Genomic DNA, 20075 nt, shown 5'->3' on the forward strand with positions numbered 1-20075 from the left:
TTAGCGATTATATAGCTGTTCTGACCTTGATTTGCATACCCTTTTCTGCTAACTTCCCGATGAAACAGGACTAAACCAATTATTTTCTGTCCCTAAACACCACAAAATGCCCAAAGTCGAAATATGTAGTACAAACAGGGGAGTAAAACGGAACAGTCGTTTCTGTGTGACTGTGAGCTCAGTTGCCTGACACAAGCTTTCGCATTCGGCTTTTCGTATCTCGTAACTCCACACTAAATACCCCACCTCCCCTCTCAAAGTATTGATGATCAACCCCAGGTACTAACATTCATGAAGTTGTTTAAAAATCGTATTTTAATTGAGGTTGAAAAAAATCGTTTCATGACGAGACAAGTTTAATGCATACGAGTCGAAGACGAGTCGCATTATGCTTGTTCTAGTCTAAATATCGGCCTTTATTGCTACGCTAAAAACACACTAGCGTTTATATTGCATTTTTGGCCTTGCTTTCTTGTTCTAAACTGGCAAAATGACAATGCTTGCGTTGATCTCAGGTTCAGTCAGTAGCAGAGAAATTCCCTTCTCATTCAAGGGACGTAACCGATGAAACGGTTTCGAATCGAATTTTGGGATGCAAACTATTAAATTTCACCACCAGTTGCATTATTTTTCAATAAAATGTGTCCGGATTTATCCCTTAAATAAGTTAACCACTTTAATTTGACTGGGTAACAACATTCCAGTGAGGTTGAATGCAAAAGCTGTTCTCGAGCGAAACCGGTGTGTGCATACATGTTTACCTCCCTTGATAAGAAAGTGTCTGTTGGTCAAAAAGACTAAAAATGGAGCAAACGTCGTGAATAGTTCTTCAGTTGTTTCTAGTTTTCCGTTGATGTTATGTTTTGATTTTCTTCATTATTAGCCTTTTTCAAAATTAAAAACCTTAAACTTCTGTTTGTTGCATACAAATAAACTAATAAAAAGCTGTTTCAACAACTGTGTTGGGAAATCGAATGCACTTAGTTTTTCTTCCAAAGTCAGAAAGCGTGTAGCGGTGTGCATGTCTGCGCGAACATGATGCGCGTAAGAAGTTTGTCTGCTATCAAAACCTGAGATCAACGCATCGACGCAAAAACTGTCATTTTGTAAGTTTGGAACAACAAATCAAGGTCATAACAGCTATATAATCGCTATTGTGTTTTCAGCGAAGCAATAGGGTCCGATATTTAGACTCGAACAAGTGTAATGCGACGCGTCTTCGACTCGTCGGCATTATACTTGTCTCGTCCAAATATCGGACCCTATTGCTACGCTGAAAACACAATAGCTGTTAATATTACACGACTATATCACTAGACCCTATAGGCTTTTTTTTAAATCACGACGGGCACCGATTATCCCGTTTTGGTGAACGATAAGGCTACACAAAAACACAAATAGTAAACTAAAAAGCCACCTTTTTTGGGGTTACATTTCAACATTTGCTGGTTGCTTCTTATTGACATTGGGTGATAAGCAAACTGATCTTGGAAAAAGCAGCAGAAGGTTTATTTGAAAACAACGTGTAAGTTGTAAATGAAGAAGAATCCAGAACATAATTGAAGTAGCTTCCAAGTTAGCAAACAAATTGTACAAATACTACAATTATAACAAAAGCAGATTAAGAGTCACTGTATTGGTTTTACAGGATTTCCCTTCTTTGAATCATTATTATTATTAGGCTGCTTGCCAATACCAATAAAGAGTGTACGTTCAATTATCAAAAAACGAAGACATTTTCATAACAATGAATCGATACAAATAATATTTGTATTATTTGTATTTTGATCAAAATATGACATTTGGCACATATCCCGACAGTAATTAGCGCAGACCCGACAAAGAATGGCTGTGTCGATTTGAGTAAAATTATATATTTTGATCTAAAATACAAATAACATGAGCAAATAACATGTTCAACAATACAGACATCGGTTTAATATCATATGTCTTGAATATGCATTATTATGGGCTACGAGGGTTCTTTTTTGTAGAGTCTAACAAAATAGCAATAGAACACATTACAGCTGATCAAAATGTCATGGGAAAAAGTTACAAGCTTATATGTCGAAAATATACTCAGACATGAAGCAGAACCAACACAAAAGTCATGCCGGGTCAAAATATAACAGACATTTCTTTCAATGTGATTTTAATATACATGACCTTATTGGTTTTTTTTTAAAGGAAGAGTCCAACCGTGGGCACTTAATTTTGATGACCTAGTTTTCTCAACCTTTTCTTTAGATTAACAAGTGATAACCAACAAAGGTGTAAGAGGAACATGAGCATGGGGTCATTAGTATTAGCTGTTTTGTTGTTGAATAAAATCAAACTTTCCAAGCTTAGACCGGTACAGAAACAGTGTTCCTGTATCGAAACACGTTGCTTGTATGATCATCACACAAAATATGCACAATTTCAGTACATGAGCAAAAAGCAATGGAAAATCTTTAACAAGAAGAGCAAACGCTCGATCGAGTCACTTTCGCAGTTCTGAATATTATATGAGGCATCAGATGGACAGGAAGAAATTGCTATTCACAACACAATACAGATGTAAATAATTTGATGTAAAGAATAATCCTATAAAGTTTGAATCAAATCCGATGAATAGTTTCAGAGATATGATATTTCAATTTTTTTCCTTCAAGACATACCTGTGACCTTGAAAAAGGTCAAAGGTCACCAAAGCAGACGTCAAAGTGTAGAGGTCACTGGGAGTCACGTTCACATAAAATTTGAGCCCGGTCACTTTTATAGTTTCCGAGAAAAGCCCAACGTTAAGTTGTGTGTTGCCGAACAGAAAAGGCTAGTTATCTCCCTTGTTTTTCTGATAACGTTCGTAAAAGGCTACAGATGTAAATACTTTGATGTAAAGAATAATCCTACAAAGTTTCAATCACATCCGATGAACTTTGTCAAAGATATAAAATGTCTAATTTTTCCTTTGACGCTGACCTGTGACCTTGAAAAAGGTCAAAGGTCAACGAAACCATCGTTAAAGTGTAGAGGTCATTGGAGGTCACGACTAAACAAAATATGAGCCGGATCGCTTTGATAGTTTCCGAGAAAAGTCCAACGTTAAGGTGGTGTCTACGGACGGCCGGCCGGCCGGACGGCCGGCCGGACAGACTAACACTGACCGATTACATAGAGTCACTTTTTCTCAAGTGACTCAAAAATGGAAGCACATATTATACCTGAGAGAAATAACTGATGAAAGTTTAAACAGTATGTAAATATTCAGACACAATCACAATGTGGAGTAATCAAACAAGGCCTGGATGTTTGTTGACCACAATGTATATGTCATGACATATTATGGTATGCCAAGTGTGTGTAGAAACACCACGGAAGAGCCGTTAAGGAGAAATTCAAAGAGCAAGATACTATTTGAAAAAGCTTAAAATGTATTGCAACAATTGCATTGCAAAACGGATATCAAAACACACATGCAAATGAAAGTAAACGCCTGCTTGAATAAACTACATATACACATATTTGTTTTACAGGTGATGAAGGGAGAACAAGTATATAAAATTACAACGCGATGTGTGTGTATGTACATGTGAGTGTGAGTGGTCGCATGTGCATGTCTGTTTCCGAGGACACGAGGGTACGTGTATGTATCGCCAAAAGAAACATGTCCATCCACCAAGGTTAACGCGCATGTCTTGGCTCACATTAATAAGGCTTTGAGTTGATCAAGTTTGTCTGATTTGTGCGCTGGTGTATGCCGTGATTAAGTGTGGCATTTGGTCACATTTCAGAAACCAAATGCAATGTATCATCATATTTGTGTGTGTGTGTGTGTGTGTGTGTGTGTGTGTGTGTGTGTGTGTGTGTGCATGTATGTGTATGTGTGTGTGTGTGTGTGTGTGTGTGTGTGTGTGTGTGTGTGTGTGTGTGTGTGTGACATATGAGATGTCATTTTGACATTGCACCACAGTTCAGAAACTAAATCATCCAGAGACATCAGTAAATGAAAAAGTCGCGTAAGGCGAAAATACAACATTTAGTCAAGTAGCTGTCGAACTCACAGAATGAAACTGAACGCAATGCAACGCAGCAAGACCGTATACTCGTGGCATCGTCAGTCCACCGCTCATGGCAAAGGCAGTGAAATTGACAAGAAGAGCGGGGTAGTAATTGCGCTGAGAAGGATAGCACGCCCCAGAGAGGTACAGTAAAGCGTGCTATGAAGCACAGCGCAACCGCGCGAAACAGGCTCGTCACTTTCACTGCCTTTTGCACTAGCGACGGACTACGTTCAGTTTCATTCTGTGAGTTCCACAGCTTGACTAAATGTTGTAATTTCGCCTTACGCGACTTGTTTTTAATAAATTCAGGGCAGCGATGAAATTGTACTTGAATTCAATATCATCAAACTTCGGTTCAAGACTGTTTAAAGTTTTGAAACTTGATGCATGTATCTTCCGTCAGTGAACACAAAAACTTTACGTTGAGGTTATCTCGGATCTTTTTTAAACTAGAGCTTTAAAACTTTGCACACTTCTGGGGTTTGATGATCTCCCGACATGACCCCAGTTTGGTTGACCTTCGTGAAATGTTGAGATCACAGCGGGGTTATGATCGATTAAAAAAAACTTAACGTTGGCATTATCTCAGATGTTTTTGAAGCTAGGGCTTTGGGACTTTGAAGTTCCAATTTACAAAAATCCAAACTTTAACATTTAGTAAACGAATGTTTCAGGTACCACTCTAAAATGCAATACACAGTCCAGACTGAGTCAAAGATAGTGTGGCAAATTTGGATGAACATTGATGAAAAACTGTGGCCGAAACAGTGCCGCCTCAAATTTTCAAAACGGGCGAATAAGACGTCATCAAATAGCCCATCACTTAAAAAGAGATAACGACACAAGCTAATGTCCTCAAAATGTGTACATTAATTTTCATAAAAATCCGTTCAGAAGTTTTCTCAGATATGCTCTGCACACACACACACACACACACACACACACACACACACACACACACACACACACACACACACACATACACACACACACACACACCACCCTCGTTAAATCATTCAGTCATGTAAGAAAGATAATGAACAGAAAATCTGACATACCGGGTTTTAAAAAGGCAGGATGTGGTAAACTAGGAGGGAGTCTTACCGGTAGGGGTTATGAGTCTCCAAATGGAAGGAGTTTTCTATCCGGGCGGGGGTCTTATAAGGCCTAAAAAAAAAATAGGTGTGGTTACGGTAACCCGACCTACCCTATTTTTAGGGGCCGATCCTATAACTTTTTATTACATTTGTCAAAAAAAACCAAAAAACAAAAAAACGAGTGCAAAAAACGCAATGAAAGCGAAAGCGCCCGTGTCGCACACTTATTTCCCTGTCAAGTAGGTTTAATTTGTACACATTAGAAAAAAAAGTAAAAAAAAAAAAGAGTGATTGCCTACCTACCTACCCTATTTTTTTGGCTATGTTACCGTAACCACACCTATTTTTTTTTGTTGGCCTAAGGGGGGTTCCAGTGTAATGAGACATGACAAAGGAGAATCGTATTCAGGAGCCTTTGTTTTTGTTCCGTGGGCCTAGGCAGCTTTGTTTCTTTTTATTGGGAATTGTTACAATCGTTTTTAAGTTGCTAAAAATTAAAAAGAAAGACATGACAACTTTCAACAACAACATTTGTGGCTCTTTTGAACTCGAAATAGTCGAATTTAGGGTGCTGTGTTTGCGTCAGGCGTGACCTTGAGACAACAACAACAACAACAACAACAACAACAACACCAACAACAACAACAACAACAACAACAACAACAACAACAACAACAACAACCATCATGATTGATGGAATGAAGGAATGCAGGAACTAGCACAGTGTTTGATCGGCTGACTTCAAGTCAAAGAACTTTCTCCCACATTCTGGTAGACCCTTCCGTCCGATTGTCGTGTGTTAGCGTAGACAGGACCTAGACAAGAAAATCAAAATGCAAGAAGTGAGATTACCAACAACCAAAGGTCTACCACTACCCTACGCCAACTGTCCACAAAATGAAGGACATCTGACGCACGCACACATACACCAACACACACACAAGCTGTTTGACTGCTAGATTACAATGATAATGTCAAACAAGAAAACTGTCTTTCATCGCCCCAAGAGCTTTGCATTTCAGGTTAGGGGTTGTAATTATGTGACCACACACCAGGAATACCTTACAACAAACTTTCGAGCGCTGAGTTACTCAACTTGAAAACGCCTGTGCTTTGAGTGGGAATCCCAGACTGTAACTTTCATTATGACGCCTTTTATGCGCCAATCATAATTGTCGTCCTACCTTTTGACATTGAGTATTTCACGCGCTATTTTTAGAGACAGATTTGAAATTGAGCCGAGAGCTACAGCGTTCGTATTGGGAGTTGAATTGATGGCAACACACACAAAGAAGGTATTATAATTAGAAGGTATTATAATTAGTATTTCAGCGTTCTATTTTTCAAATCTGAATGCTGTATTTGGTACAACACGGGCTTCACTTGTGCAGGGTTCACGGGATTGCCTGCTTCATGAACGATAGCAACTTCCGGTTATAAACATCAGAAAACAATACATTTTGCGTTATTACGACCATTCCGGTCTGATTTCGGGTCCGGAATTAGTTATTATTATTCTCTCCCAGCCTCTCAGTCTATAAAATCGAGCCAAAATGCGCTATGTTCACATTTCCTTCTGTAATATGACTATTCGATGACGTCCCAAATCCTTCGCTGCCTAAGCTAACTTTGAATAAGCTGGCACCATCTTGTTTAGTGTAGGTTCCTAAATGCAGTTTAGCCCTGTGTGGCACGGAATTACTTTGTGTAAGCTAGACTGTAGGTTTGATTTTTTCAATCCAACGTTTTTTCGTCTGCGTTGACGAATGGGTATCTGAGAGGACTAAATAAAATGCGATGACGGACGGAAGTCCGGACTCCTCACAGGAGAGCTGAGCGAAGCAAACCGCTTGCTGATTAAAATTAATTTAATTATTTGGCATAGTTTCGGAGCAGTTTTGAGCAAATCATTGTAGGTGTTTCTAAATTACAGTACAGCGAATAGCCACTTGAACATTTTAAGATCCAACTCGTGAGAAAACTTTCCACGATAGCGCCTTAGGTGTTCTATCTTTAAGACACTGCTAATTAACCAACATCCATGGTCCCACCCACTCCCCCTCCTAGATCCTAGGCCCTCTTTACTCAAGTTACCTGCTCCATTGGCAGAGTTCACACCAGCATTCACGTATTGACTGAGCTCAGCGTACTCGGACCTCACTCCTATGTCCAGATGTCGCAGGCTGTCGTACTGGTTCACTGCTTGCTGGTTATCATCTGGTTACACACATTTTTGATTTTTTTCTCACAATATCACAACAATCAAAATAACGATACTTACATAACTAGAGGATGAGGGTGAGGATGAGAAGGGGGGAGAGAGAGAAAGAGAGAGAGAGAGAGAGAGAGAGAGAGAGAGAGAGAGAGAGAGAGAGAGAGAGAGAGAGAGAGAGAGAGAGAGAGAGAGAGAGAGAGAGAGAGAGAGAGAGAGAGAGAGAGAGATGCGTATAGGTTGCACGTGCATATATACACACACAATGTAGAAAACACACGCCAAAGAGCAGTACATTGGCTTGCAATCGTTGTATTTACTGCTTACATGTTTTGCTGGCCGTGAACGTAAAGCAGAGATCATCAATTGCTTACCTTGCATTTCATTAGATCTGGCGTGCTGCTGTTCTTCACGCTCCACTGGCACAGGGGGCGACACTGCCGCCCTGAACACGAGATGAACGTGAGTTATACATTGATATTTAGCAATACAAACGCCTTGCACAAACAGTAAATCTCTTGTTCTCCCTTTTGGTTCATTTGAAAATGAACTGCTTCTTCCCGATTATTGATCGGCACTCGTTACCTTATACAGTGCTTTTTTAAATTTATTTATTGATGTTTTATTATTTTTATAGATGCACATATAAGCTAACTTGTTGACATTTAAGTTAAAACAAAGTGCGGTTGTAAGTACCTTAATCTCAGTCTGGAATATATACCATCGATCTTTCACTCTTAACAACATGACAAGAACTACAGAGAGTTAACGAATTTTCCAACCCGGCCTGATCATCTGATAATCTATTGATGTAATAAGTATAGTTTAGGTTAAAGTTCAAATACTCACTGGTTATACTCCGTGTTGTTGCTTCCTGAAAACATTAATAATAACGCACACAATTAGAAACACACACATGCCCGCACGCACTCACGGACGCACGCACGGACGTACGGACGCACGAACACACACACACACACATACACACACACACACACACACACACACACACACACACACACACACACACACACACACACACACACACACACACACACAGAGGACAGTACTACTTAGAAATCTGACCAGCATGTAGTTATAAGGAGAAAATTGGTTGTCACAGTGGAAATAAAAAACAAACTACATGTATCACGATAGAGCATCGATGTATCCCGTGTTTAATCCTTCCATCCAAATCTGATTTTGATGATGATCTAAGTATTTGTTCATCTGGCTAAACATAAATAAGACAAACTAAATTTATGAATTACAAAAATCAGCGTGACCTATTCACAGCATTAAAAAGTGTATTGCTTTTAAATTATACATTCCACCAAGTACAGGTACTGAAAAGCAGGTCTTGTCAGTGGGTGTTGCACATAATGGCAACATGTGCATAATGGCACATGCTGACCTCTTCACCTGAAAATTATATGATCGAAGTTCAACCTGCTGTCTGGCGTTGATTATGATGTTCTGGCCCTCTTTTGAATAAAACCCCACCCAGAAAAAGGAGCAACTGAAATGCATGTTTAACATGGCTTATTGAGTGAGATTATTGCGAGGGAACCTTTTAGCTGGTCAGGTGCGTGATTGGCTGATCCAGGTCACGAGATTGCTGTGACCGACAGGCATAGTGAGATCGGAGCGAATCATTTTTCATTGGTGCTATTTCATTTTCCTCGACTGATTGCGTCCAATTATATTTGTGTCGACATTTCTCATCTCTAATTTGCTCACTGTTAACAATTGACAATAGAAATGTATTGAATGTGATATCAACATTCGACTGCTGGATCATGTTGATATATATTGTTTTGGCATATATATCTGTAATCATTTGCTAAAAGTCGGCATATTAGAAACTAGAGGAATACCCGACTTCGCCGGGGTGAATCGCGAGACAAAGACAGACAGCGTGGCGGTTCACCACAATTAACTTTGAAGGCGAAGTCCTCTCAAACGGGATTGAGAATTTTAGAGCTTATTTCTAAGCCCCATAATAACTGTTATGGCTTCTCAAAGGAAAGCCAGAACATACAGAGAGACAAAAGCCGCCAGAGCCCATCACAAACAGAAATCTACAATCCACAGGTGTTGCCTCCACACACACACACACACACACACACACACACACACACACACACACACACACACACACACACACACACACACACACACACACACACACACACACACACACACACACACATTGGCTCTGTCGCCGGGAAGAAGTAGAGCCGAATACCAGGCTGCGCCTGGGACCCGGTTTTGCCACACGGAGGAAGGGAGATAATCGCGGCTGAAAACACTGGAGAAGATAAGGAAGAGTTACTGGTAGTGGATCCAGACCAAAAAAAATAAAAAATCGGGATTGAGAATTTTAGAGCTTATTTCTTAGCCCTATATTATCTGTTGTGGCTTCTCAAATGCCAGAACATACAGACGGACAAAAGCCGCTAGACCCCATCACAAACAGAACTCTATAATCCACAGGTGTTGCTCACACACACACAAACACACACACACACACACACACACACACACACACACACACACAGAGAAGCCGTATATATATATGTATATCTATATCTATAAATATATAGAGATAGGTGACAGTGTATTTTTCGCGTGGCTATAAATTGATTCGACCTTTTCACTTTGACAGTAAGAACAACTTACGGGTGAAAGGGAAGCGTTCTGGACAGCGCAGTGACATTCTAAAAATAGTAACGTGGAAACGGGAATATGGATTGAAGCCACACGAAGGAAGGGAGATAAACGCAAAACACTGGAGAAGATAAGGAAGAGTTCCTGGGAATGGTGAAATGAACAGAAAAACCAAAATCGGTTCAGCGCTGCGCGCTGAGAGCACGTGTTGAAATATCTCATCGATGATAATGTGTCCGGGGTGTAGCTGAATACGGTGTCCAAATTTGAAAAAGATCCACTGAGAACTTTGGCGTTGTGATGTGGTCTAGCGGCTTTGGTGTGTCGGTATGGGGGCCCGGGTAGCTGAGGTGGAACCACAATCGGTTCAACGCTGCGCGCTGAGAGCACGTGTTGAAATATCGACCAGGTTGTGTCCTGTCCCGGGTGTACCTGAATATGGCCACCAAATTTGAAGCAGATCCATCCAGAACTTTGGCCGTGCATCGCACACACACACACACACACACACACACAAATCCACACACAGACAGACAGACACAAGTCGTATATATATTAGAAATAACTCACTGAAGATTTAGTGTATTGTCAAACGTATTATGATTATTTTCCTGTAGTTTGGTCATGTGTTAAAGTGTGTAAAAGGGGGCATTAAACGCCTGGCAATGCTGTGCTTGTCAAACGTATCTGAAGGAGCCAAACATACTTGTCTTATCACAGTTCACCATTTACAATTTTACCTGTTTTTGTTACATTTAGTCAAGTTTTGACTAAATGTTTTAACATAGAGGGGGGAATTGAGACGAGGGTCGTGGTGTATGTGCGTGTGTGTGTGTGTGTGTGTGTGTGTGTGTCTGTGTCTGTGTGTGTGTGTAGAGCGATTCAGACTAAACTACTGGACCGATCTTTATGAAATTTGACATGAGAGTTCCTGGGTATGAAATCCCCATACGTTTTTTTCATTTTTTTGATAAATTTCTTTGATGACGTCATATCCGGCTTTTCGTGAAAGTTGAGGCGGCACTGTCACGCCCTCATTTTTCAACCAAATTGGTTGAAATTTTGGTCAAGTAATCTTCGACGAAGCCCGGGGTTCGGTATTGCATTTCAGCTTGGTGGCTTAAAAATTAATTAATGACTTTGGTCATTAAAAATCTGAAAATTGTAAAAAAAAATAAAAATTTATAAAACGATCCAAATTTACGTTTATCTTATTCTCCATCATTTGCTGATTCCAAAAACATATAAATATGTTATATTTGGATTAAAAACAAGCTCTGAAAATTAAATATATAAAAATTATTATCAAAATTAAATTGTCTAAATCAATTTAAAAACACTTTCATCTTATTCCTTGTCGGTTCCTGATTCCAAAAACATATAGATATGATATGTTTGGATTAAAAACACGCTCAGAAAGTTAAAACAAAGAGAGGTACAGAAAAGCGTGCTATCCTTCTTAGCGCAACTACTACCCCGCTCTTCTTGTCAATTTCACTGCCTTTGCCATGAGCGGTGGACTGACGATGCTACGAGTATACGGTCTTGCTGAAAAATGGCAGCTACTTGACTAAATATTGTATTTTCGCCTTACGCGACTTGTTTGTTTTTATTGCGGAATAGCTGACGAGTTTTTTTTTAAATGTTTTGTTTTGGCATGGCATGTACAAGTTATTCAAAGTATTCATTTAATAGATCTGAAAGAAGTCTGATTCTTGAAAGTGAAATCCAGCCTACGACCCGGATCTGTTGGAATGACTTTAAATTAAAGCCAACGTCCAATTTAAACTCGTTTAACAAGTCCAAAGCCTTGCTAGGACCAACAACAGTGGAACTTATATTGTGAAGATGATCATCAATTTATCATTGCCAAGTACACATTGAATTGTAGAACGAGCCTTAGTGTCATTTGTGGACGTCCAGTAGCTTTATACCGCGTACCAACACTGTATTTCCGTTGAGATGAGGTGGCAGTGTTCACCAACTGGTTTAAACAATTGCTAGCTTGGTCTTCGAGGGATTTTGTGATTCTTGCCGACAATGCCATTATTTGTGGCGTCGTTACTCACACACTCAATCAATACTATCACACAGTCACTTACTTACTCACATACTAACTATCTTACACACTAAACACACACTTATGTACACACTTTCTCACTTAAACACTTGCTAAATCAATTGCTCACTCACTATCACACTTATCACACAGTGACCTACTCACACATTCACTCACTCACTCCGACACTTGTTCACTCTCACACTCACTCACCGTTGGCAGAAGAAGAAGCGCAAGGTAAAACCCAGTGACGACGCCAGAGCCACACGGTGATAACACCAACGACGACAAACATCAGCGCCAACGTCACACCGACTGCAGCCCCAGTACTTAGACCACCCGTTGAGCTTTCCCCAGCCTGAGGGTCTGTCTCTGTGTTGGGAGCAAACACGAAAATATTACAACCATGCACAAGTTAGGTTGTCCGTGAGAGAGACATCTTCTGACCTGGCAGTTTCTTACTTTGCCAAGAGACGAAAAAAACACCCCAAAACACCAAACTACACACATTCATTGGCGATTATCATTTAAATACACACACACAAAAAAGCATTGCATAAAAAAAGCGTTGGTTCTAAACAAAAAAAACACAGATACACCCAAAGCAAGAATATATCAATCAAAAATGAAAGACACAAAGACATGAATCATTAAAAAAAAGTAACTGTCGTTACCAATGGCTTCAACAAACGAAGACTCGCTTGTTGTGGACGATGCAATACTAGTAGAGCTCATACTTATGCGAATTTAAAGTGTGCTCGGACAAAACAATAGTCGAAACGTAATTCAAGCTCTTTAGCAACAACAGTTCAGGTCTTAAAAACGAACTTAAGAAAATTTAACTCAGAAAAGAATACTGTTAATATCTAGATCCAATCATGTTAGTATTACTCATATACTTATATGTACTTCCAATAATTCTGTTATTATTCATATACTTCTTTGAATAAAAAACCCCTAGAAAGGTAGGTTGTTGGAACATTTGTTATTGACAAAACAATACACTAATTAATTATTAATTAATACATTAATTTATTAAATTAATTTATTATTGATTGAGTAGGTTGTTGGAACGTTTGTTATTGACAAAACAAATATTAATTAATTATTAATTAAAAAAGAAGAGAGAGAGAGAGAGAGAGAGAGAGAGAGAGAGAGAGAGAGAGAGAGAGAGAGAGAGAGAGAGAGAGAGAGAGAGAGGGAGAGAGAGAGGGAGAGAGAGTTAGTTTATTGTATTGTTTTGTCAATAACAAACGTTCCAACAACCTACCTTTCTTGTTTTTTTATTCTGAATTTTGGAACGTTGGCAGTCTCTTTCTTTTGGATTTATTTTATACTTCTTTGAGTAAAAGCAGAGATCTCACAAATCAATCACGCTTTGCGTGATAGCTAGTTTGTTCCAATGCAAAACAGACAGACAGACGGACTGACACAACAATCACCGAGAGAGAGAGAGAGAGAGAGAGAGAGAGAGAGAGAGAGAGAGGTGGAGAGAGAGAGAGAGAGAGTCTGAGAGAGAGAGAGAGAGAGAGAGAGAGAGAGAGAGAGAGAGAGAGAGAGAGAGAGAGAGAGAGAGAGAGAGAGAGAGAGAGAGAGAGAGAGAGTGTGTACTTACGTGTCACCAGAATAGTCAGGTTGTGTGTCGCTTTCAGAGGCAGACGGTCATCTTTAGCGTCAGGTTTCCCCGCCTTCACAATGACCTGATACACACCGCTATGGTTTCTGTTGATGGAACTGATGTTAAGGTCAACCCTGGTACCAAGGTTAAGTTCAGACCCAGGCGGCGCCTGCCACGCGTAAGGTTGATGGGCGGGGTTACTGTCTGCTTTGGCTTGAATGTGAACACGTTGACCTTCCGTGACGACACACAATGGTGGGGCGGATGTCATGACGCAGTCGTTGCCCTCAAGGGAAGTAAGACTGACGTACGGCCCATCTGCAGTACGATACGGATTTTTTTAATTCTTAGTTATATGTTACAGTATATTCTCAAAATCAAGAAACTTGTAAATATGCAGTTTCACTCAGGGATTTAAAAAAACAATTCCGAAAAAATCTTGGAATTTGTAAACATCCACTCGCGATCGGAATGTTGTCTTGATATCTGCTTAATTGTGTTGCGGGAGAGCCTTACTAGCCCAAAGTTGCAGGCACTAAGTCACCCCCACCTTCCTTCCTTACAGCCAGCCAGCCGGCAGCGGTCACAGACATTCTGACAATCATCGGTCCACGCTATCGCTCATCAGTGTCTCTCTGACAGGATGGGTAATTGCTACGCGGAGTACAGGGAAAGAAAGTGTCTAAAAGCCGAAATCTATCAAAACAAGAATAACAGAGTTATCTCCCATATGTTTTTCGCTGATGTTTCTGATCAAAAAACGAAAGACGTACGTGATTTTAGAATGGCCGACTTCGACAGTGATCCCCGTTTTGTTCTTCACAGTTATGATATAAACATCGTTCTAAGGTAAAAAAAAAAGTCGACATTTTGAGCAAGCTGTAGGAAGGAGACCGTGATATTGTTGCATCACTTCCAACTGGTTACGGAAAAAATATCGTCCGCTCCGTAGCCATTTTGTTATGATCACGTGACAAAGTTGATTATCACGTGACACTTTTGCCATATTTAGAGTTGTTTGCACAGTAAATACATCCGCGAAAGATAGCTCGCTTGAAACTGTCTTACATAACAATTCCTTTGTAATTTAAAAATTACACAACACCATGAAAAATCATTATCGACGATCGCGAATCTGCTTATATCAATAATACATTGCGAAAAGCTCTAAAAATGTAAACAAAAATCGATTTCCTCTTCAGAGAAGAAAAACAAAGGCATCCTGAGACCCGAAGGGAAGTAACTCATTTTGACCTGAGTTCAGGATGCGGTCACAGAGTGTAGTATTTGAGAGAGTACATTATAAAACGAGCCTGCTGAGCGAGTTTCGGGAGCAGTGCTGAAAAGAGCGCTCAATTTCCTTCTGGAGTGGTTGTTGGGCTGAAAAGCGCGCACGCTCACTTTCACCTATTTCTGTTTGCTTGTGAACTTTCACTAATCAACCTGCTTGCACATTACTTTACTCCTTTTCTGTTTTATCTGGTACCCTCATTAAGGTCATTGTGGCTTTGCAGAAATACAGTCCTGAGTGAATTCAGCATTATTTAAAAACTGTTTACTTTCATATGCAGATTTTTTTTGAAATAAGTCACATAATAAAAATCATGTTGGAAGGTTTTGGTGTTGATATTTTTTTTTTAAATATACACATTATCTTTTGTATGTGTCAAAGAAGAGATTTCGCGCTCTTTGAGTGGTGTACCGGACAAGCGTGTCAACATTATGTCTTCTGAATTTAAGGCAAGATACTGGTACTCACGCTACCCGACTTTGAACTTTGAATTTAATGCTAAGTTAACATGAAAAACAAACCAGTTTTATGTTGTTGCTGTTAATATGCCGCAGGCATTATAACTTTAAGTGGCGCGTTTGATCGTTTGGCTTGCTTTAAACGATAGTTCTTTGATCGCCGCTGTTACTGCTTACGATGGTTTTGCTGCTACATCTATACACAAGGTGCTGTTAATGTTGCAAAACAAAACAAAACAAAAATAAGAACAATAAAACATACGAAGTAAGAACACCCAAAGTACTCCAGACAGGCACGTACATACCTTACGTTTAAAATGTAAACATTTGCATCGTAATATGCTTGATCAAGGTACGCTTAACATTTCCCACGCATTCGTCTGTGGGGCACCAACATGTTTCGATCGGATACAAACACTAACTCAACCAAAGCATACCATTCAGCAAAAGCTCGTAATAAATGTGGCGTGTAAAAGGCGGTTGGAAACTGTTGCTTGTGTAAGCTGTGGTTGTATTATTCACTGCATGCAGCAGGGTTACTGCTTTGATCGATTTCTTCGCCTGTGTCTCTTGTGTCTGTTATTCCATGGTAGTCTGTATTACAATGGCAAACCTAATGCAAAAAAATATGTCATTGTTGTGCTCTAGGTCATTCTGTCAAGTGTTGCAGACCCAGCTAGACACAAAGGTCTACTCACGGTACACACGCAGAGTGAAGACGTCAAGTAATTCCCTCCCTTTAAGCTCTGTAAAAGCGTTGGCAGCACGGCACGTGATGTTACGTAGGTTGTCTCCCTTGCCAACAGAGGTCAGCTGCAGACGATCATTTATGACCCTTGAATCTGACCAGCTCAGTGTCGCCTCGGGGTTACCGGGAGATGTCACAGTACAGGTCAAGGTCACGTTGTCATTCTCCTTGTAGGGCAACAAACTTCCGTCCGTTCTCTGGATGACTGGTGTTGATGGCGGGTCTGTGATGGTGAAACAGGTTACAGGTGATAGTGTACGATCACGGGGAAGCGGGCAGTTTATAAATGCATACACTCCCTACACACACACGCACACACACACACACACACGTCTGTTTCATGAACAGTTAGCGTCCGACCCTCCAAAGCAGATCTAGTATTGCACTTAACGTACATACTCACAGTAGACTCGAAGAGTCCTGGAGTCAGTCAGCGTGTAGTAACTGGGTCTCGCCCACTGACCGCTACATGTACACTTCAGGTTGTTGTGGTTGTTACCCAATGACGGAATCACCAGACTGCTGGACTGGCCCAGATGGGTGCTGTTTTCGTGTTGATCCGGACAGGTCAAGGTCACTGAGGTCACACCAGGGTCACCTCCAGTCACAGAACAGGTCAAGGTCAAGTTGTCGCCTTGGTACAGGATGCTGTTGTTGACGTAACCAATGATCTGTGGTGGTGATGGAGGAGGATCTGGGCCACATAAATCATGATTGAATCTACTCGCACTTGTCAGATACATGTAATCGCTTTCGGCATTACACACACACACACACACACACACACACACACACACACACACACACACACACACACACACACACACACAAACAGACACACACACACAAACATACATACACACACACGCGCACACACACACACAGACGCACACATACAACACAAAATCACACACGTACTCACACACACAAACACTCATACACACGCACACACACACACACACACACACACACACACACACACACACACAAACAAACACACACACACACACACACGCGCACACACACACACACAGACAAAACACACACACATACACACACACACACACACAAACACACACACACACAAAACACACACACATACACACACATACACAAACACACACTTACATACACACTCACACACACACACACACATACACATACACACACACACACATACTCACACACACACACCCACATGCACACACACACACACACACACACACACACACACACACACACACACACACACACACACACACTTACATTTAAGGTTCAGTGTCACACTGCCTTGCTTCCTCTGGTTGTTGTTCTTGGTGTTTGTTACTGTGCACGTGATCACTCTGTTGACGTCACCATTGTTGCCAAAACTAGGTGGACGTGGCCTGAACGTACATTCTTTCCAGTTGCTGACGTCGCAGGCAATGTTCCAACTGTAGGTCAAGGCTGAAGACGGTTCGGCACCAGAGGGTTGACAGGTCAAGGTCAGTTCTTTTGACCCAGCACTGTCCGTGTAGAAAGTGGTGTTTCCCTCGATGACCACCGAGTCCGGACCATCTGGAGAGCGACGTTCTCAAGATGGTGACACAAACAACAGAAACGAATCACACCCACGCAAACACAGACAGACAGACAGACAGACAGACAGACAGACAGCAAACAGACAGACAGACAGACAGACAGACAGACAGACAGACAGACAGAAAGTCAGCCAGCCAGCCAGCCAGCCAGACATGCATGAAGGCAGACAGAACAGTAAAATATACACACACACACACACACACACACACACACACACACATACACACACACACACTATGCTAAACATGTCTGGTCTGTGTTGTCAAGGATTTTCTGTAAGAATGCGATTTCTCTCTTGGTCGCAAAGACCGTGTGACGCGCAGGTTATGAGCGGAAGACAAATCTGCTGAGTGCAAGTACGTTTCAGAAGATAGTTTCTTTTGTTTTGTTCGCCGTATACCGAGACAGGAAGCTCTGCAGCCATCAAAAACCTTAGACAGATCAGACAGACCTGTGGCAGTTCTGACCCACCATCCCCACAACCTACCTGTTCGCCACATTTTGAAAACAAATTGGTTCATCCTTAAGTCTAGCCCCTCTGTTGGTGAAACGTTCAGCCTGCCACCCTTGTTGGCCTCCCGACGGGACTACAACCTTCGAGATTCCCTGGTTCGATCCCCTCTTCGTTCGCCAGTTCCCCTACAACCTGGCACACACGCATGCCAGAACCCTCGTTACCACACCTGCCCCCACATTTGCCATGAGGCTACTACTCTGACCGGCGCGCCCCCCCCCCCCCCCCCCCAAACGATTTCAAAATGAAACGCACGTTCTCTTGCACCAGCCGCAACTCGCTTCACCGAACATCTGGCAGATATTCGGTATCGCTGCTGTAGGTCTGTTGCCCAACATTTCAACAGCAGCAACCACACCTCCCTGGATGCACATGTGAAAGGTGTCTGGCAAATGTACAGCACCTCCACAGACAGAAAACAAGCAGAGTCCGATTTCATATTATCCCTGGGCACATCCACACCTGACGGTTTGAATGCAAAAAATGTGATGTACATGTATTCCCCAAACATACTGTGGATTAACGGTACGCCGCCGTTTTTGCTTTCGAAGTTTTACTATTTGGTGACTTTTGCACACACAACCAACCAGCTTTAACATTGCAACTGTACGCGGCTAGCTGTCAGAAAAATGCACCATTTTTAAGTGTCATTTAATGTGTAGGTATGATGTGTTATTTTCCCCTTTTATTTGTGTGTGTGTGTGTGTGTGTGTGTGTGTGTGTGTGTGTGTGTGTGTGTGTGTGTGTGTGTGTGTGTAGCTTCAATAGTGTGCACACGAACGCATTTGAGAGAATTGGGTTCCTGAAGTGAGTCAAAAACACGGTTCCCTCGGTTCTTGCGGGCATTGTTCTAAGTCCATGCCTTACATTGTGCGTGGAGGCAATGTTTGGGAGCTAATATTTTCTTTTGTGCGCAACGTTACTTTCCCTTAACTGGCAAATGCATCACTGGTGTATACATTAATCTGTTTGTATAATTTTTGACGCGCTGTAATTAAATGTGATGCTTTTAAGTCTCACTCAAGTGGTTCTCGCACTTACACTGGCGTGTGAATAAAAAGTTTTTAAGGAGAAATAAGCGAAATTGCTTACTTTAGGATTCATCTTCTAATCACCAAATGATGCAATAATCTTCTTCTTGTGATTTTCTGTTTCTCTTGAGTGCAAATAATTAAAAGTGTGCATGTTTTATTATCTATGATTTTCTATGAAACAGTTATATTTCTTTAAAAACACAACAATTGCCAGCTTGGCGCCAGTGGGAGGATTACTTGCCCCTGCCGTAGGCGAAGATACCGCGAGCGGGAAGACAGCGCTTCGCATCTCTTCTATCTATGTCTCTGATAAAACGTGTTACTACCCACAAACACAAAAGGATCCAGTTGGTTCTCTTCATTTACTTATTGTTTATGTCATGGTTAACGGTGTGGTGTGCTTTATATAATTGTTTTCTTATCAATTTAATAGATGGCGATAACAGAAGCAAATGCATTTTAAGGTGTTAACATTACCCATGATCTGACCCGTTTAAAAGTACGAAGCCCAAATATAGGCCAAGCGATGTGTGTGTGTGTGTGTGTGTGTGTGTGTGTGTGTGTGTGTGTGTGTGTGTGCGTGTGTGTGTATTTGTGTATGTGTGTGTGTGTGCGTGCGTGTGTGTGTTTGTGTGTGTGTGTGGGTGCGTGTGTGTGTGTATGTATGTGTGTGTTATTGTGTGTGTGTTATGTGGGTGTGTGTGTGTGTGTGTGTGTGTGTTGGTGTGTGTGTGTGTTTGTATGTGTGTG

The 20075-nt window shown here is 41.1% G+C and overlaps 2 protein-coding genes across 2 annotated transcripts; both read right to left on the bottom strand.

Moving 5' to 3' along the window:
• Positions 1–4336: 4336 nt before the first annotated feature.
• Positions 4337–12459, bottom strand: LOC138954800 (uncharacterized). Its single transcript, XM_070326567.1, has 5 exons — positions 12295–12459; positions 8202–8226; positions 7727–7797; positions 7235–7357; positions 4337–5955 (listed from the first exon to the last, which is right to left on the bottom strand). The coding sequence occupies exons 1-5, from the start codon at positions 12374–12376 to the stop codon at positions 5882–5884; spliced, it is 375 nt and encodes a 124-aa protein (XP_070182668.1). The 5' UTR covers positions 12377–12459; the 3' UTR covers positions 4337–5881.
• A 3679-nt stretch (positions 12460–16138) lies between these two features.
• On the bottom strand, positions 16139–18277 carry LOC138954799 (nephrin-like). Its single transcript, XM_070326566.1, has 4 exons — positions 18265–18277; positions 17463–17753; positions 16600–16890; positions 16139–16419 (listed from the first exon to the last, which is right to left on the bottom strand). The coding sequence occupies exons 1-4, from the start codon at positions 18275–18277 to the stop codon at positions 16139–16141; spliced, it is 876 nt and encodes a 291-aa protein (XP_070182667.1).
• Between the last annotated feature and the right edge of the window lie 1798 nt (positions 18278–20075).

This window comes from Littorina saxatilis, unplaced genomic scaffold, assembly GCF_037325665.1.
Source record: "Littorina saxatilis isolate snail1 unplaced genomic scaffold, US_GU_Lsax_2.0 scaffold_747, whole genome shotgun sequence".
Lineage (NCBI taxonomy): Eukaryota > Metazoa > Mollusca > Gastropoda > Littorinimorpha > Littorinidae > Littorina > Littorina saxatilis.

Coding starts and splice junctions, on each gene's coding strand:
- LOC138954800 (XM_070326567.1), bottom strand. CDS start 12,376: ATGTTTGTCGTCGTTGGTGTTATCACCGTGTGGCTCTGGCGTCGTCAC. Junction 8,227..12,294: donor CGCTTCTTCTTCTGCCAACG/GTGAGTGAGTGT, acceptor TAATGTTTTCAG/GAAGCAACAACACGGAGTAT. Junction 7,358..7,726: donor CAGATCTAATGAAATGCAAG/GTAAGCAATTGA, acceptor GTGTGTAACCAG/ATGATAACCAGCAAGCAGTG.
- LOC138954799 (XM_070326566.1), bottom strand. Junction 16,891..17,462: donor TGTGACACTGAACCTTAAAT/GTAAGTGTGTGT, acceptor TATGTGGCCCAG/ATCCTCCTCCATCACCACCA. Junction 16,420..16,599: donor CAGGACTCTTCGAGTCTACT/GTGAGTATGTAC, acceptor TCACCATCACAG/ACCCGCCATCAACACCAGTC.